The 27,819-nt window shown below is 47.1% G+C and overlaps 1 protein-coding gene across 2 annotated transcripts; it reads left to right on the top strand.

Annotated features, from left to right (window-relative positions):
• On the top strand, positions 1-27,697 carry CLEC19A (C-type lectin domain containing 19A). Of its 2 annotated transcripts, XM_086375568.1 has the most exons (5): positions 1-88; positions 13,908-14,073; positions 20,708-20,891; positions 25,885-26,017; positions 27,361-27,697. In XM_086375568.1, exons 1-5 carry the CDS (start codon positions 1-3, stop codon positions 27,438-27,440), a joined length of 651 nt encoding a protein of 216 aa, XP_086231694.1. In that variant the 3' UTR covers positions 27,441-27,697. The 2 variants fall into 2 exon arrangements, with proteins under 2 accessions (XP_086231694.1, XP_086231695.1); XM_086375569.1 differs by lacking the exon at positions 1-88 and having other exon boundaries at positions 13,916-14,073; positions 20,798-20,891.
• Positions 27,698-27,819: the final 122 nt, after the last annotated feature.

Below are 27,819 nucleotides of genomic sequence, written 5' to 3' on the forward strand. Positions count from 1 at the left end.
ATGCAGAAGTGGGGGCTATGGACCGTGGCCGTCTTGACCCTTCTCTCCGCGCAGGCCTTTCCGCAGACGGACATCAACATCAGCCCAGGTGAGTACTGGGGCCAGGGCAGGGAGCAGGTGGAGAGGAGGACATCTGCAAATACTTGAGTTGTCACTGAGGCCTCACTGACTAGGCTGCAGGCCTGCCTGACCCAAGGAATATTGGGGGGCCAAGCCGAGCTTCCTGACAGCCCCCCTCGAGCTCCTCTCCCTCCAGCCGATGGACATTGTCCTAGGGCCAGACCCAAAGAGACCTGGTGAAAAAGCCCAGCATTGCATCTTGAAAACTGTGTGACCTGGTACAAGTTTCTTGACCTCTCTGAGCCTCGGTTGCCTTTAGAAAACAGTGGTCACAATGGCCCCCTCTGGGGCTACTGTGCAAGGAAGATGAGATAATGTGAGGAAAATGCCTGACACTATAAGAAGATCTAAAAATGATGTTTTTGTTAGGGATTTGGCATCTGAGCTGCCCACCCTCACCTTGGCTGTGATAGCTGTTCCCAGGGAGCTTTCAGACTTGCTGCTGTGCCATAGCGTTGGTAACACAGGAGGACACAGGGGTTCCTCTAGTGACCTCCCTGGTGCCTGGCCTAGTGACACTCAGCTCTGCAAATTTTCTGGATCCCCTGGAATTGGGACCCATCAGACACAGGCATGTGGCCTCCCAGTGTCCCACTTGAAGGACACTGGGCTTCAACTCAATAGGGAGGTCAGGGTGCTGACTCTGGGGTAGGAAGAGTCCTGAATCCTTTAATCCCTTCAAGGCAGAGGATCTTGCCTGTCACCTCTACCAGGAGGGTGATTTCCAAACATTGTTTTAAAACTATTAATAATACCAATAACAACAACTGATACTTGTGTAGCCCTCCCTATACGCCAGGCACTGTTTTAAGCACTTTTTATATATGGAATTATTTAATCCTCACAATAACTCTATGGCATAGATACTATTTCTGTCCTATTAAAATAGAACTAATACTGTAATAAAACATCCGTAAGATCCCCATAAGACCATATTACTGAGCTGTTACAGTGTTGGGGTGAAACTAAATAGAAGGGTGATGGGATTACCAGATAGATACCTGATGTCCAGGTAAACTTGAATTTTAGGTAAACAATAAATCACTTTTTAATATGTCTCAAATATTGCATGGGACATATCTTATGCTAAAAATTACTTGTTTATCTGAAATTCAAATTCTACTGGGCATTTTTTAATCTAGCAACCCTAGTGATGAAGGATGTAAAGCGTGGTCAGTTCATTTGGGCAAGCATCAGGGGCTCTGGTCTGCCATAAACTCTCTGAGTGTTTGTATTAGTCAGCTCAGGTTGCCATAACGAAATACCACAGACTGGGTGGCTTCAACTACAAGAAGCATTCTGGAAGCTTCGTGTCCAAGATCAAGATGCCACCTGATCTGTTACCTTGAGAGGGCCTTCTTCCTGGCTTGCAAGTGGCCACATGGTAGAGAGACAGAGAGTGCTCTAGTCTCTCTTCCTCTTCTTATAAGGCCACTAATCCCATCATGGGGACCCCAGGACTCTATCTAACCTTCATCATCTTCCAAAGGCTCCACCTGCAAACACCATCACACTGCAGGTTGGGGCTTTGACATGGGAATTTGGGAGGGCACGTAGACATTCAGTCCATAATGGTGTCTTTGCATCCTTGTTTTGTGCCTCAACTTTCTCATCTGAGCAATGGGTAAACAGGAGGGAAATTGGACAGAATATCTTCAAAGGATATTTGTGTGTTCCAAGATCTTGCCTTTCTGCCCAGCAGTAAGTGCAAAGGCCTGAGGCTGAGTCTGAGAGTGGGAGCAACTAGGGAAGTCCTCTCTCACTAGTTTGCCCGTGGGACCTTTCTCAGAGCTTCAAGTTTCCTCCTCTGGAAAGTGGAGATAATAATGGTTTTAGAGAATCTTCAAGGAGATCATGCAAGTGAAGAGCTTAGCACATAGTAAGCACTTGAAAAATGGCTTTTACCTTATTACTTCTGCCACTGTGGTTGTTGCTGTTATGATAGAATTGGCCAAAAGACACAGTTTTCTGCTGTGACAGAAATGCCTTCAAAAAGGCACTTCCAGACATCTAGCCCCATGCCTCAGTCCCATTGTACTGATAGGGAGACTGAGATCCCTGCCAACCCAGCAACTTTGGAGACCTCAGAGTTAGAGTTGGAAGGACGGGTCCCAGAAGTCCACTCAGCCTGATCCTTCCACATTACAGTTGTACATACTGAGGCCTATGGAAGCTAAATAATCTGGCCAAGGTCATCATCCATCCAGCCCAGCGGAAAGCCCAATTCAAGCCTGAGTGGACAAATCCACTAGAGCAAAGTGATTTCGGAAGAGAATGTGTGAGCTAAGTGTTTGGGTGTGTAAGTGTGAGTGTGTGTGTGTGTTGATGTGGGACTAGAGAGCGCTTAGCTGGGGTCTTGGTGAACCCATGCAGACCATGAAGGTGGGCACACAGCCAAAACCCGTCCTTAATGACAGTGGGCCTGGTTCGTCTTCTTCTCCTGCACCCCTAACCTTTAGGTGTAAAATTCCCCCTTAATCCCGCTGCTCTGGATCTTTCATGAACATGCAAATATATGCAAATTGTACAACTCAGCCATACCCCTAGATCTGCTTTGGAAACAAACCTTTAGACCAGTGGTCCCCAATCATTTTGGCACCAGGGACCGGTTTCCTGGAAGACAGTTTTCCCATGGACTAGTGGTGAGGCAGCGCTGGGGAGGGGTAGGATCGTTCCCATAAGGGGCGCGCAAACTTAGATCCTTCACAGACAGAGTTGGGTTTGTGCTTATATAAGGATCTAATGTCGCCGCTGATCTGACCGGAGGTGGAGCTCAAGTGGTGTGAGTGATGGGGAGCGGCTGTAAATAGATGAAGCTTTGCTCACTCACCCACCGCTCACCTACTGCTGTGCAGCCTGGTTCTTAACAAGCCACAGGCTGGTTCTGGTCCATAGCCTAGGAGTTGGGGACCCCTGCTCCCTGCTTTAGACAATTCTGAGACTTGGGAGGATTTAGCCAGACTAGATCCTTTTCCTAAAACCTTTCTCAGAACCTGGCTTTGATCACCTTATGTGGATTCACAAATAATAAGTGCTTAAAAGAGGGCCTGCTGCTGCTGCTAAGTCACTTCAGTCGTGTCCGACTCTGTGCGACCCCATAGATGGCAGCCCACCAGGCTCCCCCGTCCCTGGGATTCTCCAGGCAAGAACACTGGAGTGGGTTGCCATTTCCTTCTCCAATGCATGAAAGTGAAAAGTGAAAGTGAAGTCACTCAGTCGTGTCCGACTCTGAGCAACCCCATGAACTGCAGCCTACCAGGCTCCTCTGTCCATGGGATTTTCCAGGTAATTTTACTGGAGTGGGGTTCCATTGCCTTCTCCGAAAAGAGGGCCTGGCACCTGGTAAAGTCTACCAAAACATTTGCTATTATGATTCTTCAACCATAACCATCAAAAAGCTTCCTTTCCTTGGCTCATGAGACAAGAACTTTTCACAGCAAAGGAAATTCTAACAAAGTGTTTTGATGCTCAGAGCCTGCTCCTACAGGGCTTCAGGGTTGGGGAGGGAGAATCAGTTATGTTCTGTAGCCTCTTCCTCTCCCCGCCAAAAAGCTGGCACTGTGGAATAGTGTTTGGGTGTGTAAGTGTGAGTGTGTGTGCTGATGTGGAACTAGAGAGCGCTTAGCTGGGGTCTTGGTGAGCCTGTGCAGATCATGAAGGTGGGCACACAGCCAAAACACAGTCCTTATTGACAGTGGGCCTGGTTCGTCTTCTTTTCCTGCACCAGGAATATTCCCAGCTCCAGGAATATTCCAGGGCTGAGGCTGTTTCTGCTGTAATAATATCTCATGTTTACTAGAATGCCTACTATGAGTCAGACACTGGCTTACCTGTGAAGTAGACACTATCATCATGCCCATTTTACAGAGAAGAAAACTGAGGCACAAAGAGTTGAGTTTCTAAGTAGAGTAATCTAACTCCAGAGTCTAAGCTCTGAGGCTGGCACACAAAGGCTTGGGCAACAGAGAGTCCCTGCTTCCCAGAGTACATCCCTCTGCACCCTCTAGCCTGGACCATAGAGTTGGATCCTAGAGTGCCCCCCAACCTGGACATGCTAGCCTATTCCCTGTCCCCCGTCTATGGTCACAGAGCCCTCTACACACTTCTAGAATGTCCCTTAGCATGTAAGGACTCATGGCGAGGTGTGCCATGTGTTCCTGCCTCCAGACTGTGACTTGAGGGCACAGACCTCAAGCCAAATAAGCACCCAGGAAACGAATTATTTGCTTGATTATGATGCTCTTCGTCAGCTCAGGCTGCTATCACAAAATATTGGGCTGGCCAAAAAGTTCATTCATGTTTTTCCATAAGACATTTTGGAAAAACCCAAAGGAACTTTTTGGCAACCTAGTACCATAGACTGGGAGGCTTAACACTCTGGAATTTATTTCTCACAGTTCTAAAGTCTGGGAACTCTGAAACTGAGGTGCTGACCAGTTCAGTTCCTGGTGAGAGCTCTTCTCCTATCTTGCAAATGGCCACAGAGAGGAGAGCTCTGTCTCTTCTCTTCTCATAAGGGCACTAACCCCATCACAGGGGTCCACCCTTATGACATCTTATGACCCTAATTTCTTCCTGGAGGCCTCCATCTCCAAATACCATCACATTAGGGGGTAGGATTTCAACATATGAACCTGAGGGTCGGGTGCAAACATTCAATCCATTACACTGTTAAATTTGGTGTTTAATATGTTTGTCTTACAAATGAGAAAACAAGACCAAAAAAAGATATTTCCTGTAGGCACTGGAGTGTTTCAGACCTGAGTTTCATCCTGACACTGCTACTTTTTAGCAGTGGGGGCTTAACCTCTTTGAGCCTCAGTTTCTGCATCTGTAAAGGGAGGATGATACAGATACCCACCCCCAGTTTGGTCTCAACAGGTATACTTAGCATGCAATGAATGGCCACCCTTATGAGCAAAATAAAAAACCACCCAGTGCTGTCTCCTCTGTATCATATGGCCACAAGAGCAGCCCTGGAGAAAGGAAAGCAATGCTCAGGCATGAGAGGCCTGAGGCCAGTAGTTCTGCACACCACAGCCAGGACTCAGTGGGAAGGCCCCCTGGGGGTGGGGTGTATGGATCAGGGAGGTGCTGAAGGTGACTGAGCTCTCCCAAGGGCCAGCTTCCCAGACACTGGGAGACACTTCTGACCCTCTGGGACATCTGGGGCCCAGTAGTGATGTGGAGGGGGGCAAATGTAGCCCCCAGAGCCCCCTTCTCTCCCGGCTGGCTCCCAAGGCTGATCTGGGTAGCAGGCAGCAGGGTAGTGTGTTTGTGGGAGGCTGGATTGGGGCCAGGGGAGCGAACAGCCAGATCGTGTGGGAAGGTGACAATTTATTCTTTTAAAAAAGAGAGATTAAAAAAATGAGCCCCAAACTCTGCTGGCGTGTCCTCTTTCCTTAACAAGCTCAAAGCTTCCAAAAGCTTTGACTCCCACCCCAGCTGGGAGACCTTGGGGGCCTTCGGTGCTGCTAATTGAGGTAAAATACCATGTAGTTTGGCCTCTTGGTTTCCAGAGCAACAAGCTTCTTTGTGCATCCCGCCCCCACATCCAACCCCCTCCCCCCCACCCCATCACCTCCAGCTTCATCCCTCTCTCAAATTCCCAGCCAGGCTGAATCATTTGCAATTCTCCAAATGCCCCCTTCTCTCTCATACCTCTGGGCCTTTGCACATACTATGCCCTCCACTTGGAACTCTTCTGACTCTTCCTCATCCTTCAGGTCTCAGTAGGGGTCTCACATCACCCTCTCCAGGAAGCTCTCTGGGTTTCTAAATCTGGGTTATGTACCACTTTCTGGTGATCCTGTATCCTGTATAATGGGTGTTATACACCCTGCATTTTCCCCATCCAGGAAGGGGACTCACTCTGGTGTCATTGTAATCACCAGTGGGCACCATGCAGGCAGGGTGGGGATGACACCCAGTTCAACTCGGGAGAGAAAAGGGGCAAACAATTGACAAATTTCTGAAATTATTTGGAGCTGCTCCCTCAAGTTTTTGCCTGTACAACACAAAGCCATATTGCTGCTGCTGCTGTTAAGTTGCTTCAGTCGTGTCCGACTCTGTGATCCCATAGATGGCAGCCCACCAGGCTCCCCCATCCCTGGGATTCTCCAGGCAAGAACACTGGAGTGGCTTGCCATTTCCTTCTCCAATGCATGAAAGTGAAAAGTGAAAGTGAAGTCACTCAGTCGTGTCCGACTCTTAGCGACCTCATGGACTGCAGCCCACCATGCTCCTCCATCCATGGGATTTTCCAGGCAAGAGTACTGGAGTGGGGTGCCATTGCCTTCTCCGAAAGCCATATTAACTATGTATTAATGACATTTTATTTCTGTGTTTATTTTTCTTAAGGTCAGTCTCCACAGAGTGTAAGATCCATGAGGTCAGAGGTTACCTCTATATAATATGCCACAGTATCTCCAGTACATACCAACTACTGAGACCAAATAGGTGCTCAAATAAGACTTTCTGAACAAATAAGGGAATGAATGAATGACCAGACCATCAGGCTTGAGACAGGGCAACAGGCTTCAATATAGCAGGAATCTCTAAATTAGGTCTGGAGCCATGCAGGTCTTCCACTTAGGTGCTGTGTGACCTCAGGCAAGTCATTCAAACTCTCTGTGCTTTGGTTTCTTCATCTATAAAGGTGGGAGGCGGGGCGGGGGGGAATCATGATACCTACCTTATAAGATGTGGGAAGATGAAATGAATTGTTATGCACAAAATACCTGACACATCACGTGGCTCAGGTGGAAGCTCAGTAGGGTGGGCCCTGGTCATTATGTTGCCATCACTCCCTGTCAAGCTGTAAAACTATAGACATCTCTTTACAAAGGAGACACAGCTTAGCCAAGGCTACTTTGAGCTGCAGGTTGATGAAAGTCCTCTGAAACTCTTCTAATGCTTGTTTCTAAAATCCCAGAGGTAAAGGAAGTGGGGGGGCGGGCAGAGCGGTGGGATGCCAGTAAAGGAAGTGGGGGGTGGGCAGAGCGGTGGGATGCCAGGCAGGGTGGAGTTCATTACCATTCCAGTGCAGGCAAGCGGCTCCTTTGTGTCTCCCAGGTCCTCCCAATTAAAGGCCTGTGCCTGCCCAGGTGGAAAGGGAATTAATTGAGCAGTGACCTGTCACAGCCCCATTTTCTGGTAGGTTTCACCCCAGGCATCCATAACCACCACTTGCTCAGTGGAGAAAATCAAAGGGACCAGGAGTGGGGAGGAGGGCGGGAAGGTGGGGGCTGAGGCTCTCCATTGCTAACAGCTCCCTGGTGAGGCAGATACCCCTTGTCCAGCAGCCACTGTGCTAAACAATATGGAAAACTGGGGTCAGTCAGTGCCCTCAGTGCTCAGCTGGAAAAGTCCAGGCACACCATCCTAGAGTCAAGATAGACCAGTTTGGAGGCATCAGGACACATGGGTGGTGCCCACACCCTTCTCACCACTGCCCGCCCCCCCAAAGGGACAGTGACCCAAAGGAGCAGTGTTTGATTCCCTGGCATGCGTTTAGTCATTCAAAACTAGTTACCTCCTATGTGCCAAGCACCAGGGAGAGGGATGACCACAGAAGACCTTGAGCAGGGAGAGGCCAGACTGAGCAAGAATTGATGGGGACATGTGAACGGTGGGTGCAGGGGCTCTAGGGGCTCTCAGAGAAACTCCTACCTCGTCTTCCCTAAAGAAGCCACCGCACAGCCAAGACTCAAGGAAGAAACTCAGATCGGCTGAAGACAGGCCAAGGCAAGTATCTGCAGAGCTGAACACACAAGAGCTGAAGCAAATCTGGAACATGTTGTGAGGGATGGGATAAGCTGCAGGGGTAGGAGGGAGCGCTGTTCCCAAAGGCGACGGGCACTCCTGGAGGGCGTCTATGAGGACCAGCTCAGGGTGTTGGAAGGATCTCTCTGGATCTACAAGGTGAGATGAGGCAGAAAGAACAGCCAAGAGACAATTGAGGAAGTTTCTGTGAGAGACTATGGGGAAGGAAGAATGTGGAAGGGAGAGACACAGACAGAGAGAAGGAGGGAAGGAGAAGGAGGAGGGAGGAAGACAGGAAAGAAGGAAGGAAGGAAGAAAAAGGAGAGAGAGAAAGGAATTGGAGAGGTACTGGGAGGTGGAATAAACAAGACTTAAAAACTGATTGGATACGAGGAAAGGGAAAGAGAAGAGGTAAAGATGATTTGGGGAAGATATCCAACAATGCCAGGCAGTTCTGGCCAGTTCCAGCCAATTCTTGTCAGTTTTGTCTAATCAAAAGTGTGTGTGTATAGGACTTGCCTGGGAGTCCAGTGGTTAAGACTCCTTGCTTCCGCTGAGGAGGCAAGGGTTCAATGCCTGGTCAGGAACTAAGATCCTACATGCCACGCAGTGAGGCCAAAAATAATAGGGGGAGACTCTGTGTGTGTGTGTGTATGTGTGTGTATGTGTATACACATCACTGTGCATTTTTCTAGAGAAAGAAAGGAACAATTGCTTTAATCAAGATAGTGATAGTATTTGATAGCAAAGATAGTTGATATCAAATAAAACACAAGGGTAGAGTGAATATATAGGGTCTCCTAGGCTGGATCTGGGAACAGGTAAAGAAAAAACTGGTGAAATCTGAATAAAACCTGTAGTTTAGTGAAGAGTGCATGCGTGTTAAGTTGCTTCAGTCGCATCTGACTCTGTCACCCCAGGGACTGTAGTCCGCCAGGTTCCTCTGTCCCTGGAATTCTCCAGGCAAGAGTACTGGAGCCGGTTGCCAGTGCCCTCCTCCAAGGGCTCCGCTCCACCCAGGGGTCGAACCCTAGTCTCTTATGTCTCCTGCATTGGCAGCCAGGTTCTTTATCACTAGCACCACCTGGGAAGAGTACGTATCTATACTAATTTCTTAGTTGTGACAAATGTACCATGGAAATGTTAAGATGGTAACATTAGGAGAAACTGAATGAAGTATATTCAAGGACTCTGTATACCATTTTTGCAACTTATCTGTAAAGCTAAATTTATTCCAAAATTAAAAGTTGTGGGGTTTTTTTTAATGAAGGAAAAGAAAAGAGAGGACAACGAGGGTGGAAACTTCCAGATCAGACCTTATGGTAAATTGGACAGCAGAAAATGGCTCCACTATAGACATCTAGATATGCGGATAAACTTTACAAACATCCACTGAAAAGTAAGCTGGGCTTCCAGGAAAGTGTTTGGGGTGCCCAGGGGCAGGAAACGAAAGAAAGAAACCAAAGCACTGGGCACATGCACAGCAGCACTCCGGGTGCGGAGTCAGCCTTCCTAATACCTAGGCTAGGGTTTTACATCCACCCGGGGCGGAGGGATGACGGCTGAGCCATTTAAAGCAGAACATTGAGAGAGGCATCCCCTCATAGGGCAGAGAGAAGGTAAAAAGTTCCACCTTCTGGGGAAGATTACACCGGATGCTGCTGCTGCTGCTGCTAAGTCACTTCAGTCGTGTCCGACTCTGTGCGACCCCATAGACGGCAGCCCACCAGGCTCCCCCGTCCCTGGGATTCTCCAGGCAAGAACACTGGAATGGCTTGCCATTTCCTTCTCCAATGCATGAAAGTGAAAAGTGAGAGGGAAGTCTCTCAGTCATGTCCAACTCTTAGCGACCCCATGGACTGCAGCCTACCAGGCTCCTCTGTCCGTGGGATTCGCCAAGCAAGAGTACTGGAGTGGGTCCCATAGCGGGCAATCCTCCTGCCGTGGGAGAGATGACAAAGAAGTTTGTCTGCTTTATCTCAGACTCGGGATGAAAAGCAAGTCTTGCCCTCTGCACCATCCTTCCATGAAGTCTGTACTGTTAAATTTAACCACAGTATTCTGGCCGCGGGGCTTTTAAGCCACGGGTTTGTGACAGTTTTACATTTTAACTCTAAAATTAGAGAACGAACCCGAACTCTACTTCTAATTGAACTCTACTTCTAACCAGTTTTCTGGTGCATTTCTGTTGAAGAAACTACAGATGGGCTGAGGAGTGTGAACATTTGCTGTGATGTTTTGTGTTGTGGCTCCGTGGGGTTATTTTACATTTTGGAATTCGGCTTTCCATCTAGGGCGGGAATTCTGTTGACATTTTGTTGTTGGTTTTGGGTTTTTTTAATGTTTGTTTATTTATTTGACTGCCCCAGCTCTTAGTTGCAGCACGCAAGGTCTTTGCTCTTGTTTGCGTCATGCAGGATATTTAGTTGCGGCAAGTAGGGATTGAACCCAGGCTTCCTGTATTGGGAGTGTGGACCACCCCTGGACCACCAGGAAGTCCCCCTATTGACATTTCGGGTGAGAAAATGCTTTGTTTTGGGGGCTGTCCTGGGCATTGTAGGATGTTTAGCAGCATTTCTGGCCTCTACCCATTGGATACCAACAGGCCCACCACCAAGAATGTCTCTGGGCATTGCTTCCTGTCCCCTGGGAATTGAAATCACCCTGGTTGAGAACCACTGCTCCAGGAGATCAAATAAGGGGTGGGGGTTGGGGGCTGGGATGTGCCGCTTTCAGATTTAGAACTGGGACAGTCCTGGGCAAACTGGGATGGTTATATCCTTTACTTCCATCTCTAGTATGAATACTTAGGATGTAAAATAATTGTAGGGTGGGTGAGAGTGGGGAAAGTCATTTAGCATCAGCAAATATCGTCTTGGGCCAGTTGTTCCAGCCAGCTCCTGCACAGACATGGCCAAGTGCTCACCAGTGTGTGTCCTTGGTTATAAGTGATGGGTGAATAGCAGATGGAAATGACTTGCTGCTTCTCATTCATGCAACAGGGCTGCTGCCGCTGCTGCTAAAGGGGGAAGTGCTCCAAAAGGTGACCCCTGAGAGAGGCTGATTCAGCTGCCTCTGTCTGTGAGGAAGGCACTGGCAAAGTCCCCACAGGGAGCTCAGCAACATCCAGCCTCACAAGGGGTCCTTCAGCCCTCTCAGCATCGAGGCAATGTCCTTCTAGACCAGTGCTCTCAACTGAGAAGGGAGGAGACTGAGGTCCAGAGAGGAGCAGGGAAGAGCCAGGGGTACTGAGCCCACTAAGTCCATAACTCCCTTTGCATATAAGGGAGGGTTAAGAGAGCAGATTTTGGATCAGCTGACCCCAGTGGGTCAGTTTGGATACTGGCACTCTTTGAAAGACGATTGGCCAGGACTGGCGGGGAGGGGTGGGACAAGCCAGGATTGACCAGTACAGCAGCCTGGGATGAGGGGAGGGCTGGTTCTGGTCAAACAGAAAAGCCCAGTGGTTTTCATCAGGGACAGATAGCCCCCAGCTGAAAGCTGCCGCTCAGTCATGTCTACCTCTTTGTGACCCCATGGACTACAGCCCATCAGGCTCCTCCATCCATGGGATTTTCCAGGCAAGAATACTGGAGTCGGTTGCCATTTCCTTCTCCAGGGGATCTTCCTGACCCAGGGATTGAACCTGGGTCTCCTGAATTGCGGACATACTCTTTACTGTCTGAGCCACCAGGGAAACTCAGCTCTGTTGATTAAAGCAACTGTCCGTTTCCTTCCCCGAAAAATTCATAGAGTTGTACGTGTACATATACTGCTTGTGCTCATGAGCCTCAGTCGTGTCCAACTCTCTGTGACCCCACGGACTGTAGCCCACCAGGCTCCTCTGTCCTTGGGATTTCCCAGGCAAGACTACTGGATTGGCTTGCCATTTCCTTCTCGGGGGGATCTTCCCCACCCAGGGATCGAACCTGCATCTCCTGCATTGGCAGGTGAGTTCTTTACCACTGAGCCACCAGGGAAGCCCCAGCAAATCTTTGGCACATCATAAATGCTCAGTAAACGAAGTCCACTACTTCCTTATTCATGAGCCCAGCCCACTAACAGAGTGGTTTTGAAGGCAAAGATCCACACCCTGGGCACCTCAAGAGGTGCCAGCCTGACCGCTGAGAAGGAAAGGAAGGTGCCAGCATTATATGGCATTGAGACGCAGAGCTGGGGCTGGGACCCAGGCTTCTGGGCCCCAGTCTAACAATTTCACCACTGCCTAGTACCTGCTCTCACAGATGAGCCACACATCCAAGTTCCAGGCAGATTCTCAGCATGCCTTTCTCCCCGGCTTGGTCTTCTTCAATCGTGGTTTTCCAAACCACACGAAGAGGCTCCCCAGAGGGGCTGAGACTTTGGAGAACTTTACTGTCCCCTTTCAGAATTAAGAACACATCCTGAACCCCAGTAGTCATAGGCTAAATATATAAATAGTCTTGGCTGCTGTTTGTCATTAAACATGTAGGGAAATATCCACTTTCGCCAGAGAGCCCAGAATTGCAGATTGAAATAAGATACCATTTTTTTGCCTATAAAATTTGCAAAGAGTGCCATTAAAGTGGGAACAGTGCCGGCAAGGGCGTGATGAGGTGGGCATTCTCAGACATCACCGTGGGAGTAGAAATTGCTTTCAGGAGGCAATTTAGCAAATTGTATCAAAGCCTTAAAAATCTCTCCCCAGAAAATCAGAAATGTTGCAAAAGCTTTGTAGACAAGGCTGTTCATCTCAGCACTTTGTCTAATTGTTTCTTTTAAAAAGAGGAAACAATCTAATTAGACCAAAATAGGGGAATGATTAAATAAACTTGGGGGGGGGGGGTGGACACTCAGGGGAGTATTCAAGAGCTGTTTGAAACAATGTTTACAGAAATTTATAATGATATGAGGGAAAATGCTTATACTCTAATTTTTAGAAATCAGAATACAGATAGGGGTTTATGGACAATATAATCACAATTGCATTTTAAAAAATCACTGCCTTCAACATGACAAGAAGAAAAACACTCTAAGGCAGTAACGTTTTCCAAGGATTCTATCAGATCAGATCAGTCGCTCAGTCGTGTCCGACTCTTTGCGACCCCAAGAATCGCAGCACGCCAGGCCTCCCTGTCCATCACCAACTCCCGGAGTTCACTCAAACTCACGTCCATCGAGTCAGTGATGCCATCCAGCCATCTCATCCTCTGTGGTCCCCTTCTCCTCCTGCCCCCAATCCCTCCCAGCATCAGAGTCTTTTCCAATGAGTCAACTCTTCACATGAGGTGGCCAAAGTACTGGAGTTTCAGCTTTAGCATCATTCCTTCCAAAGAAATCCCAGGGCTGATTTCCTGCAGAATGGACTGGTTGGATGTCCTTGCAGTCCAAGGGACTCTCAAGAGTCTTCTCCAACACCACAGTTCAAAACCATCAATTCTTCAGCACTCAGCCTTCTTCACAGTCCAACTCTCACATCCATACATGACCACAGGAAAAACCATAGCCTTGACTAGATGAACCTTTGTTGGCAAAGTAATGTCTCTGCTTTTGAATATGCTATCTAGGTTGGTCATAACTTTCCTTCCAAGGAGTAAGTGTCTTTTAATTTCATGGCTGCAGTCACCATCTGCAGTGATTTTGGAGCCCATAAAAATAAAGTCTGACACTGTTTCCACTGTTTCCCCATCTATTTCCCATAAAGTGATGGGACCGGATGCCATGATCTTTGTTTTCTGAATGTTAAGCTTTAAGCCAACTTTTTCACTCTCCACTTTCACTTTCATCAAGGGGCTTTTTAGTTCTTCTTCACTTTCTGCCATAAGGGTGGTGTCATCTGCATATCTGAGGTTATTGATATTTCTCCCGGCAATCTTGATTCTATAATGAGTACATATTGCCTTTATTATTTTGTAAATTTTATGCCTGTGTTACTCATACTGGGATCACTTTTTACTTTTATACTTTAAAAGATGTCATAAGCCATAGCATCAATGTTTGCATGGCCAGCCTTACTTCCCAGTCCGTTTTCTCTCTGTCCCCAGCCATGCCAGAGCTGCCCCAGGCTTCCCTGTGCCCACTGTTCTGGATGGAGTTCAAAGGCCACTGCTACAGATTTTTCCCTCTCAATAAGACCTGGGCGGAGGCTGACTTCTACTGCTCGGAGTTCTCCATCGGCAGGAAGTCTGCCAAACTGGCCTCCATCCACAGGTGAGTGGACTCCTCTGTCCTTTGTAGCCCAGTCAAGCACCCCCTTGGAAAGGGATGTGGAGAACGGTGTCTTCCGCTGGTATTTCTCTTTGGTAATTTCGGCTGTTACTGTCATTGAAACTGGCCTTGGCAGTAGAGGACAAAGCATTTAGCAAGGGTTGCAAACAGCAGGCTGGAAAGTCCGTTTTTATAAGTGCCAAACTTATGCCATGCCTTTTTCAGTATCACAGCGGGGTTGAACCAATGAAACAATCCATATAACATACATGTAAATAGCATAACATAAAGCATAATAACTGATGTTTATTTCCTAAGATTTGGGCTTTCCAGGAGGCACTAGTGGTAAAGAACCTGCCTGCCAAAGCAGGAGACACAAGAGATCCAGGTTTGATCCCTGGGTTGAGAAGATCCCCTGGCACCCCACTCCAGCATTCTTGCCTGGAGAATCCCATGGACAGAGGAGCCTGGCAGGCTACAGTCCATGGGGTTGCAAAGAGTCAGACGCAACTGAAGTGACTTAGCATGCATGCTAAGCATCAAGTGCCTGTAAACCATATTAGGTTGGTACCCTCATGTCACAGATAGGAACCTAAGGCTCCAAGAAGGTATCTTGCTATGAAATCGTGGAGCCAGGATTTGAACCTGAGCAGCTGGGTTCCATAGCCCACCCACCAAGCCTCCTTCAACATTCCTCCATGCCTCCCAAGCCCCAGCCACACTGACCATCTTGACATTCTCCAGTGTGGTCTAGCCCATTTACTCCTGCATATTTGCACATTCTGTTACCCCCACTGGGAACTCCCATCCCTGTCTTCTCCAGGTAGACTCTTCCTTAACCTTCCAGACTCAGCTCTGCCATCTCTGCACTGAAGTCACCCCAGACTTGGTAGCAACTGACTACGCACATCCACCTGCCCAGGAGCCCTTTCTTCATCACTTTCATGACTTCTTTTCACATATGACTTCCTTGCTGATTTGTGGGTTCTTTGAAGACAGATGTGATGCGTTCCATTGCCACAGCTACAAATTTACAATCTTGCCTGATTTTCCAAGAATCTCCAAGCCTTGAAATTAGAACCCTGGTTGGTTCTTTAGGCTTGCCGAATTTTGTTACAAACAGGGAAGGGGTCCTCAATCTTAGTTAAAAAAAAAAACAAAAAAAAACACCTCTTGAATACTCACATTGATTCATCTAGCAGTGTATCCACTATATCCTTGGTGGTTCTGAAGAATATAGTGAGGCAATCAACATCTGACCAGGAAAACAGAAACCTCTATGAACATTTAACATGGAGTTTCATATATTCGCAAGTGATAGACTCTGAGAACTTAAAGACGCAGTAGTTTTTCTAAAGATTCACACCAGCAGGAAGCTAGCTCTACCCCTAACTGGAGGGCAGTTCAGTCCTATGCGAGCTGGAGCTGCAGAAACCAGGCAGCCCCTGACAGCACCTTCCCAGGCAGAGAGGGAACGAATCACCCTGGCTTCTCTCTCCCTCCCAGCCTCCATCAGTGCCTCCCCTTGCATGGAGGGCAGCTGATGTGGAAGCCTGAGCAAGGCAGTGTTCAGAGTCAAATCTCCTGTGATACAGAGTCCAGCGCAGTGTATGACTGGCACGTATAAAGATGGATAAAATAAATTCCCAAAAACTCAGTCCATGGGGTCGCGAAGAGTCGGACATGACTGAGCGACTTCACTTTCACTTTTCACTTTCATGCATTGGAGAAGGAAATGGCAACCCACTCCAGTGTTCTTGCCTGGAGAATCCCAGGGACGGGGGAGCCTGGTGGGCTGCTGTCTATGGAGTCGCACAGAGTTGGACACGACTGAAGCGACTTAGCAGCAGTAGCAGCAGAGGAAAATTAAATATATGTAATAAAGAGGAAATTTAAAGGTGATTCCACATGATTTCCCTTTGGTCCACAGGAAGGACAGCCCAGCCTGCCCCATGGAGCCCTTGGTTTAATAGGCACTAGGATTCCAGGTAGATTTGGGGTTTTCCAACAGCCCCTGACTCAAATTCTGTTCTTTTCTGCCTCAACTTGCCTCCTTTCTCTCTTCTCAACGCCTGACATCCTTCTTTTTTTTCTCTTGTATAAATGTTCCCCAAATGTTATGCTAGCATGTCCTCTCTTATACAGGTAGTTTTCCACTCTGGCATATGATACTTTGTTGAAAACATGTAGAAAAGTTGAATTTGCACAACACATTCATCTGTTATAAACCAAGTTCAGTTCCCATAAAGCTAGACAATATTATAAAATCTCTAATTACATCTTGTCTCTGAGACACAATCCAATTCTCTAATTCTGGCATTTTTTTTTTCATGCTTTGTAATTTTGTTCTTTTCCTTCATAATTAAACACACAATCAACTTATGTTCATGGAGCATCTAATTAAAGTTTAAGTTTCTCATCCTTTCAGCTTACCTAATAATTTCCATTTTTGCTTCAAGTGACAGTTGAATTGAATTAAGTTCATTTGATTTTCGCTCCTTATTACTTAACAGTAGCACCTCGGGCATTTCTATCTCCCAGTTATTTTGACCACATATGGGGAAAATACAATCAAATATTGAAATTGTTTTCCAAGCAGGTGCCATTGAACAAAAGTGGCTGTCATTTCAGTCACTCAGTTGTGTCTGACTCTTTGTGACCCCATGAACCACAGCACGCCAGGCCTCCTGTCCATCACCAACTCCTGGAGTTTACCCAAACTCATGTCCATTGAGTCGGTGATGCCATCCAACCATCTCATCCTCTGTCATCCCCTTCTCCTCCTGCCTTCAATCTTTCCCAACATCAGGGTCTTTTCAAATGAATTAGCTCTTCACATCAGGTGGCCAAAATGTTGGAGTTTCAGCTTCAACATCAGTCCTTGCAATGAACACCCAGGACAGATTTCCTTTAGGATGGACTGGTTGAATCTCTTTGCAGTCCAAGGGACTCTCAAGAATCTTCTCCAACACCACAGTTCAAAAGCATCAGTTTTTTGGTGCTCAGCTTTCCTTATAGTCCAACTCTCACATCCATACATGACTACTGGAAAAACCACAGCCTTGACTAGACGGACCTTTGTTGACAAAGTAATGTCTCTGCTTTTGAATATTCTGTCTAGGTTGGTCATAACTTTGCTTCCAAGGAGTAAGCGTCTTTTAATTTCATGGCTGCAATCACCATCTACAGTGATTTTGGAGCCCCAAAAAATAGTCTGACACTGTTTCCACTGTTTCCCCATCTATTTCCCATGAAGTGATGGGACCGGACACCATGATCTTAGTTTTCTGAATGTTGAGCTCTAAGCCAACTTTTTCACTCTCCTCTTTCACTTTCATCAAGAGGCTCTTTAGTTCTTCTTCACCTTCTGCTGTAAGGGTGGTGTCATCTGCATATCTGAGGTTATTGATATTTCTCCTGGCAATCTTGATTCCAGCTTGTGCTTTGTCCAGCCCAGTGTTGGATCCGTCCAGCCAGCCCAGGTGGATCTAGTGCCATTTTAATGGCAGGGCAGCCATTCCCCTAGATGACCGCTTACCATGCATGTTCAGCAGTTAATCTAGGACACTGTGAACTGTGCATGAGAGGGGAACATGGGGATACCAGTGCTTCGCTGGATAGGACGAACAGCAAAGACACATTGGACTGAAGAATACTTTGTCCCCCCCACCCGCCCCAAATCATACCACTCTAATGTTAGACAAAACATGTGGTCTTGGAACATCAACACTCAACAGAGATTGGTGATGGTGTGAGATAAGATGCCATATAGAAATAAGGTGTGAGATTGGTCCATGTGGTCCTTGCAGCCCATTTGGAGAGAAGAGACCTTGAGAAATGGCCTCCCAGGTGGCACTAGTGGTAAAGAAGCCGCCTGCCAATGCAGGGGACATAAGAGGCACGGGTTCGATCCCTGCTTTGGGAAGATCCCCTGGAGGAAGGCATGACAACTCACTCCAGTATTCTTGCCTGGAGAATCCTATGGACTGAAGAGCCTGGCAGGTCCACAGTGTCACAAAGAGTCAGACAGGACTGGAGTGACTTAGCATGCACACACAACCTCAAGAAGCAGAAAACTAAGCCAACCAGCCCAGCCTGGGGAGCATGGAAACTTTCTGCTACAGGTGTTCAAGGATTATACAGAGGGTGCTCACAGAATGTTTCCTGGAAGAACTAGTCCTGAATCAGGATCTTGAAGGTTTGGGAAGCTTAGGGGATGGGGACAGCAGATGTTATAAAGGAGGAAATTAAGAGGGCTTTAGAGTTAGGCGGCCATAGGCTAGTCCCCACTCCACCACTTCCTACCTGGTGATCTTACCCAATCACATAAACTCTCCGAGTCAGAATCCTCAGCTGGGAAACATCAATAGTTACACTGAGCTTTTAAGATTGAGGATTTTAGAGGAGATAATGGATCTGAAGTTCTTGCACAAGCACTCAGGTAATACAATGCTTCATAGTGAGAGTTGTTAATTATTTTTATTAATTGTAATCATGGGCTACCCTGGTGGCTCAGAAGCAAAAGCAATGCGGGAGACCCGGGTTTGATCCCTGGGTCGGGAAGATCCCCTGGAGAAGGACATGGCAACTCCACTCCAGTATTCCTGCCTGGAGAATCCCATGGATGGAGGAGCCTGGTGGGCTATATATATAGTCCATGGGGTCACAGAGAGTCGGACACAACTGAGTGACTTCACTTTCACTTAATCATGGGTGTATCAAGAGGTCAGCACTTACTTAGTGTGCCCACATCAGATCTTCTTTCTGAGGGCAAGTAAGCCTTGCCTCACCTGCCATCTTTCCTCTCCACTGCTTCTAATAATATCTATCTTGGTCCATTTAGGCTGCTGTTACAAAAATATCACAGACCGGGTTGCTGATAAACAACAGAAATGTGTTTCTCACAGTTCTGGAGCCCAAGATCAGAGCGCTTTGTGCTGTCAAGTTCTGGTGAGGGCTTACTCCCCAGTTTGCAGATGGTCATCTTCACGCTGCAAGCTCATAAGGCAGAAGGGGCAAGGATGCTCTCTAGGGCCTCTTTTATAAGGGCACTAATCCCATTCATGAGGGCTTCACCCTCATGAACTAATCATGTCCCAAGGGCCCCACCTCTTAATACAGTGACATCAGGAGTCAGCATTTCAATATATGAGTTTGGAAGAGGGGCACATTCGATTTATAACAATTTTGATTAGCAACTACTAGTATGAGACTGCCTAGAACACTGTGTTGAGAAAGATTCTGAGAACTAGAATTCTGAGTGTTTCTGGGATGGATTTCCACAAACACATAATTAAGGAGAGTTATTATGTGTGCTTAGGGCTTCCTTTATAGCTCAGTCAGTAAAGAGTCTGCCTGCAATGCAGGAGACCTGGGTTTAATTCCTGGGTCAGGAAGATCCCCTGGAGAAGGAAATGGCAACCCACTCCAGTATTCTTGCCTGGAGAATCCCATGGACAGAGGAGCCTGGCAGGCTACAGTCTATGGGGTTGCAAGAGTCAGACATGACTAAGCACACACAGCACAGCATTATGTGTGCTTTGACTTGCTACCAACACCTTAAGCAAAATGAAATTGATGGGCAGGTGTTCTAGACAAGGTGGCAGCCTATAGAGAGTGGTCACTTAGAAGAAGCCATTAGGAGCAGATGTCATCTGTTGCAACGTAAAGGATACCTCAACATAATCCTGTTTTGAAAGGAGTTATGGATTGAGTGTTTTTTTAGTCAGCACAGACTACTTCCAGGGTCCTCCACCAATTTCTTTTGTTAGGTAAATTACTTTATAAGCTCTTTGAAATAGGAGGTGAGAATTTCACCAATGCTTTCTGCTGTGTTTTAAATGTTTTGGTCCCTACAAGATTCATATGTTGAAATTCTAATGCCCCATGTGATGGTGTTAGAAAGTGGGGCCTTTGGGAGATGCTTAAGCTCTGAGGGTGATGCCCTCATGAATAGGATTAGTGCCTTTATAAAAGAAGCTCCACAGAGCTCCCCTGTCACCTGCTGCCATGTGAGGGCACAGCAAGAAGTATGGACCCAGAAGGTCCACTCACCTGGCCATGCTGGCACCCTGATTTTGCATTTCCCAGCCTCCAGAACTGTGAGAAATAAATTCCTATAGTTCATAAACCACCCAGACCGTGGTATTTTGTTGTAGCAGCCTGAATGGCCTAAGACACCTGTTGAAGAGGGTGGATAGTTAATTGCAGGATTTGGTTTTGCTGAGTCGACTATGCAAGTTCAAGCTTCTAGCTGAATTTTTCAGCAAACCCAAAGATTTTGAAGACGTCCTGTGAGAAAAAGAATTAGGAGAGAGGAGGCTATGTAAGGACTGGCACTGTATGGGGGGCTTTTGAGAAAGAGCAAGAACATTCAGTGGAGATTTTTGTTATTTGGTATGTGCAATACAATGTCAATTCCTTTTTTTGTCTCTTCAATATAATCCACCTTATTTACTAGTGTTTTTGAGATAGACTTAAATTTATAGGCTGAATAACAGTGCTGAGTCCTGCTTTGCACTAGCATGGAAAAAATGCAGAAATGCCCCTGACAGGACAGCCCACGTGGGTGCCCTAGTTAAAAAAGAAAAAGGAGAAAAGCCAGATTGCATCACATCCTCTATTTACTTTGATCCAGGAGGGTTAACAAAGGCTGCTGTCAATTTGCAACTCAATCCTGCGCCAAGAGGCAACGAGTAACATGCACCTGGGTTTCTTACCTTTGCAGCTGGGAGGAGAATGTCTTTGTGTACGACCTTGTGAACAGCTGTGTTCCTGGGATCCCAGCTGACATCTGGACAGGGCTTCATGATCACAGGCAGGTGAGGAAGTGCTGGCCATCAGGCCCTCTTGGGAGCTCCAGCCAAGATTCCACTTTGATTTAACCAGCTTTTCATGTGGAACCTACGTGCCTGGTCCCTGCCACATGCCCTGCATACAGAGAAATCAGACACCAAGACACCCCAGTTAGAATACGATAAGCGTTGTGAAAGAGAGGAGGATGGAAACGTATCAGATGGGCAGTGATGGGCTACATTTAGGTTTGGATTCTCAAAAAAACAGACACAAAAACTTGATTAGATGGGTAAGAGCCTTTTGAGGGAAAATATCTGCAAAGGAGAAAAAGAAGACAGGTACGTGGCAGGAGGGAAAACCTTCAGCCCATGATGAGCCCTGTGAAAGGAGATGGGGGAGGGCGGGATGGGGAGAGCCTCAGATTGCAGAACACTCTGGAAAGTCTTGGCTAAGCCAATGGGATGTCCCCTGGCAGAGGATGCCCATCCCAGGACTCCCACTTGGGCAGGAGTGGGCCAGCACTAATACCTGTGATCATGAAGGAAGCATGTTCTCCCTGTGAATGCAGTGCTGGGTCCAAGGAGCTGTCACTCAGCCATGCTCCCCCAACAGGTCCTCCTGAAGGAGCTCTGAGCAGGGCACATCTACAGCTGCCGCAGCCTCCCTAAATAAGAAACATTTAAGCTAATGTCCAGTGGACAAATAGGAGTCAGTCAGAGGAAGAACATTCCAGGCAGAGAGCACAGCATGGGCAAAGGTCTTGAGGTGGGAGAGTCACAGCACATTCAAGGACACTAAAGACCAGTGTGTCTGGGAGGCAGTGGGGCAGGAGTAGGTGGAATGATGATGGGAGAACAAGGCCAAAGAGGGCTGGCTTGGGCCAGCTCACATACCTGGCACTATCACAGCAGACTCCCCCTGGAGATTTTGTCTGCTGACTTACCCCGGGCAAGCTGCATCCTGAGCATCTCTCCTATATGTACACCTCCAAACCTGCCTCGGAGCACTGCAGGGAATAGGATTCCATTTCCAGCACCTGTTCTACCATTTAGTTTATGGTAGCTGACTCTGGTGGAGAAGGCAATGGCAACCCACTCCAGTACTCTTGCCTGGAAAAGCCCATGGACAGAGGAGCCTGGTGGGCTGCAGTCCATGGGGTCGCTAAGAGTTGGACATGACTGAGAGACTTCCCTTTCACTTTTCACTTTCATGCATTGGAGAAGGAAGTGGCAAGCCACTCCAGTGTTCTTGCCTGGAGAATCCCAGCGACGGGGGAGCCTGGTGGGCTGCCGTCTATGAGGTCGCACAGAGTCGGACATGACTGAAGCGACTAAGCAGCAGCAGCAGCAGCAGCTGACTCTGGCAGAGAAGGCAATGGCACCCCACTCCAGTACTCTTGCCTGAAAAATCCCATGGATGGAGGAGCCTGGTAGGCTGCAGTCCATGGGGTCGCTAAGAGTTGGACACGACTGGGCGACTTCACTTTCACTTTTCACTTCCACTTTTCACTTTCATGCACTGGAGGAGGAAATGGCAACCCACTCCAGTGTTCTTGCCTGGAGAATCCCAGCGACGGGGGAGCCTGGTGGGCTGCTGTCTATGGAGTCGCACAGAGTCGGACATGACTGAAGCGACTTAGCAGCAGCAGCAGCAGCAGCAGCAGCAGACTCTGGGGCCTTCCCAGGTGGCGCTAGTGGTAAAGAACCCACCTGCCAATGCAGGAGATGTAAGAGACATGGGTTCAATCCCTGGATTGGGAAGATCCCCTGGAGGAGGGCATGGCCACCCACTCCAGTATTATTGCCTGGAGAATCCCATGGACAGAGGAGCCTGGTGAGTTACAGTCCATAGCGTCACAAAGAGTCAGACACGACTGAAGCAGCTTAGCACACACACACAGGTGACTTTGAGAGAATTTTTTTTTTTTTTTTTTACATCTCTGGGCTTCAGTTTTCTCAGCTATGAAATGGAGTGATAATAACAGTGCCTGGTTGTACAAAGTAAATGGGCCAATATATGTAAAAGATTTAGCCTGTGCTTGACACAAGCTCTCTTGACACAAGAGCTCATTTAGGGTGGTCGAACTTGCTATCAGTGAGCAGAAGTAACAATAGTGGCCAGGCTCAGTAAAGATAGTTTAACAATCAGTAGAATTGACCTGGCAAGAACTTGTATAGAAGTTGTAAATTAAAAAAAGAACCAAAATGTCCCATTATAATAGTAATTTTAAAATTGGCTTATGAATACAGTTAGAGTTAAGGAACTTGTATTACAAGACTTAAGAATAATAACAACAAGTGAGACAGTAAAAGGACTTGCTTTTATATTTTTCTTTTCAGTCCTAGGCACTACATGCAAGGCACTAGTTAAGTCTCTTAGTGCTTTTAACCTCATTCAGTTCTCATAATAATTCTCTGAGGGAGATATTCAGTCCATTTTACAGGTGTGGAAACTGAGGCTCAGAGAAGTTAAGTAAGTTGGCTAGATTGCAGCGTTAGGAAGTGAGAGGAGCTGGAATCCCAGGCTCTGGTCTCTCTCCCAGAAGGTGTGTGCAATTTCCATCATACAACGTGGCTTCCATAATCATTGATGCGTCAGGAGAGACTCTTCTAAAAACTTAAATAAATGGAGAAATGACTTTTGTTCCGGGGCATTGCAAAGAAGTCATTCTTTCCACAGTTAATTTGCACATTTATTGCAACACCAATCAGATTCCCAACAGGACTTTTCTTGTAATTGGTCAGAGTGGTTCCACAGCAGGCAAGAAAAATACACACTGTTTGGACAGATAGAAAAAATGATGAAGGATGATTTCCATTCACTGGTAGAAAAAAAATTTTTAATGTAATAGTTAGGGTCTTGAGCGGAGAAGGCAATGGCGCCCCACTCCAGTACTCTTGCCTGGAAAATCCATGGATGGAGGAGCCTGGTAGGCTGCAGTCCATGGGGTCGCTAAGAGTCGGACACGACTGAGTGACTTCCCTTTCACTTTTCACTTTCATGCATTGGAGAAGGAAATGGCAACCCACTCCAGTGTTCTTGCCTGGAGAATCCCAGGAACAGGGGAGCCTGGTAGGCTACTGTCTATGGGGTCACACAGAGTCGGCCACAACTGAAGTGACTTAGCATAGCATAGCATAGGGTCTTGAGTACTGGAGTCAGATAACCTGGGTTTAAATCCTGGCACTAATGCTTTATTAACTATGTGAATTTGGGTAGACTAAGTCCCAGTTTTTTCATCTGTAAAATGGAGATGACAATTTCTGCTTTGCAGGATGGTGAGGACAAAATGCCCACCTGTCATGATATATAATAAGCCCTCAACAAACAACAGCTAGTAATATTACCAGCCAGAGCTGGAACCAAACTCAGGCTTGGCTGCTCATTGTTCAAAAGACAGTGTTTGATGCCAGTCAGAATGGCTGCAATCCAAAAGTCTACAAGCAATAAATGCTGGAGAGGGTGTGGAGAAAAGGGAACCCTCTTACACTGTTGGTGGGAATGCAAACTAGTACAGCCACTATGGAAAACAGTGTGGAGATTCCTTAAAAAACTGGAAATAGAACTGCCTTATGATCCAGCAATCCCACTGCTGGGCATACACACTGAGGAAACTAGAATTGAAAGAGACACGTGTACCCCAATATTCATCGCAGCACTGTTTATAATAGCCAGGACATGGAAGCAACCTAGATGTCCATCAGCAGATGAATGGATAAGAAAGCTGTGGTACATATACACAATGGAGTATTACTCAGCCATTAAAAAGAATACATTTGAATCAGTTCTAATGAGGTGGATGAAACTGGAGCCTATTATACAGAGTGAAGTAAGTCAGAAAGAAAAACACCAATACAGTATACTAACTCATATATACGGAATTTAGAAAGATGGTAACAATAACCCTGTATACGAGACAGCAAAAGAGACACTGATGTATAGAACAGTCTTTTGGACTCTGTGGGAGAGGGAGAGGGTGGGATGATTTGGGAGAATGGCATTGAAATATGTATAATATCATATATGAAACAAGTCGCCAGTCCAGGTTCGATGCACGATACAGGATGCCTGGGGCTGGTGCACTGGGACGACCCAGAGGGATGGTATGGGAAGGGAGGATGGAGGAGGGTTCAGGATGGGGAACATGTGTATACCTGTGGTGGATTCATTTCGATATTTGGCAAAACCAATACAATATTGTAAAGTTTAAAAATAAAATAAAATTTAAAAAAAAATTGAAACCCTGAAAATAAAAAAAAGGACAGTGTTGGAGAGACAGGGTTGGTGGGATAAGAAAGATGCTGTATTTTGAAAACCTGGGGAGATGGCGGATGGGTCCCGCAAACTGTCTCCCAGTTGCTGGTTAGGAGGCAAAGGTTTCAAAGGGGAGTTTCAGGAGTGCACAGGCAGGGGGCTGCATGCAGAACAGCACAAGCAGCTCCCACAGTCATCATGAAACTTGTCGCGCAGTGGTCAGATCAGCATCATCTTGATCCTTCAACTCCAGGATCAGTTTGTCCTCATTTCCTTGAAGCCAGTTCTGGGTACTGTGCTAGCCATAGATCCAGTACTGCACAGGATGGAGAAGCTTGTCAGAGTTTCAGTCTGGTCATCATGCAGTCAGCTTTTCCCCTCTTGTGCCAATTACAGTAGTTGCAAAACAACTCAGGAATGTGCATTGGACATTGTCATCTATATCTTCAGGGAGGAACTAAAGATTCTGTGATTCCAGTGTCCTAATCATTAACTGTTTGAACCTGCTTTTCTGTGACTCACGAGAGGCCTGGGAGACTACAGCTTTTCTACAAGCAAGAGGCAGGGGACATGGAGGGGCTTTTGTGCCCACATGGTTTCACCATTACCAGTTATGGTGGTAATAATAGTATATCAGATAAAAGTGAGGGCTTCTGCACTGTTAGGTATGAAGGCATTAGATGTTACTCCAAGCTGGACATGGCCTGAATGCCTGATCTTTCTCTCCTTGGCTTGCTTCCTTGCCTCTGGATGCGACCCCCCCAGGAAGGGAAGTTTGAATGGACAGACGGCTCACCCTATGACTACAGCTACTGGGATGGGAGCCAGCCGGATGACGGCGTCCATGCAGACCCAGAAGAGGAGGACTGCGTGCAGATATGGTACCGGCCCACCAGCGGTGGGTGCCCCTGAGACTAGGGTTCTTGCAGGGGTGCTGGGAGGCACCAGGGGTGGTCAAGGCACTGTGAGTTAAACACCTTGGAGAGTGACCAGAGGTCCCTTGTGGGTGTTAGGGACGTGGCCATTCTCTGTGGTGGATGCATTTTAAATAATATTTAATGGCGTGTTGTTGATATGCAAACTGTGATTTGGATGAAAAGACATTAGAGACAGAAGCATGAAAAGAAAGAAAGCAAGAAACTTGCACAGAGACCAAAGGATGGTGCTTTTATGTCAGCTCACCAACGCACTAAATGTGGCTTGCGCTCATGGACATTAGAACAAACAGAAGCCAGGAAGAGGGCGCAGGCTCGGTAGTGAAAAGAGTGCCCAGTCAGGCTGAAGTCCCGGCCATGTTGCGTTCTAACTCTGTGTCCTTGAGGCAATAGCTTATTCTCTCTGAGATTCGCTTTCCTTGTCTATAAAATGTATTTAATCATTGGTCCTACCCCCAGGGCTCTTCTGAGCACTGAAGGAGATACAGCTGATACGCCCAGTGGCAAGAGCATAGACTGTGGAGTTGAATGTCCTTGTCTGAACTCCAGCTCCACCGCTTATAAATTGGGTAGCCAACTTCTTGGTGCCTCAGATTTTTCATCCATAAAATGGGGCTGCTGCTGCTAAATCACTTCAGTCATGTCCGACTTTGTGCGACCCCATAGACGGCAGCCCACCAGGCTTCCCCATCCCTGGGATTCTCCGGGCTAGTGACACTTAACTCACAGGGTTGATGGGAAGGAAAAAGAAGATAAGGGACATAAAGCGACTACAGTGGTTTGCATGTGCTGTTAGCAGTCATCACCATCATCGTGAACATCGTCACTGCTCATACGAATTCGAGAAATAAAAATTATTAATATTTCCACTTTATAGATGAAGAAACTGAGGCTCAGAGAAATTAAGTGATTTGTTTGAGTTTTCACAGCAAGCAACTTGTGGAGCTGGGTTTCGATATCTACTCCAGATCCATACACTGAACTGCTCCTTTTTCTTCTTCTGATTAGGGGAGGGAGGCATGGAACAGCAAATTGCTCTTCTGGGAGCCGTCTGGGAGCCTGGGAGTCAGAGCTGGGTCAAGCCTATGAGTGAGGCTTGTCCTGCCTCTCCACAATACCAAATCAACACTAGCCCTATTAGGAGAAAGTAAGGCTGGACAGCAGCCGCATCAAGCATCAGCAAGAAAGGGTTGCCAATGTAGACACCAGGCTTATTGGAGAGGACTTTTACTTTGGTGGGATGGTGGGGTCACTTTTACTGTGGTAGGTGTACCTTCACACAGAGTCTCTGCTTTTTCTGCCACAGCTCTGAGGTCATGGAATGATAACACCTGCAACCGGAAGTTCCCTTTTGTCTGCAAGATCGCAGCTCTGACTATTCACTGATCCATTCTCACCCTCACGGCGCGAGCCCAACTCCAGCATGGACTTGTAGCTGTACCTGATGTAAAGTCAACGCTCAATAAATGTCCAACACACAGTGGAGACAAATATCCCAGACAGAGATTTTCTACAAGCAAATCTTAAGATACAATGTAATCAGTTGGTCACCAGTGACAGGAAACCCAACTCAGACTGGCCTGATACATGAAGGATGGTCGATTTATTGGTAGAAGTAATAAAAGCCCAGGGGTTGTTCTAGATTCAGAGTTGAATCTCACTGCCCTGACTTGGGGCACATGCCCATTCTTGAAGCAGTCTCTTTGGCACATGCTGGTTGGCTAGACTCTGCTTGGATGCACATGGCTGAGGCAGAGGGGTCAAT

This window comes from Bos grunniens, chromosome 25 (assembly GCF_055505025.1).
Source record: "Bos grunniens cultivar Pamir isolate PY7600 chromosome 25, Bosgru_T2T1.0, whole genome shotgun sequence".
Taxonomy (NCBI): domain Eukaryota; kingdom Metazoa; phylum Chordata; class Mammalia; order Artiodactyla; family Bovidae; genus Bos; species Bos grunniens.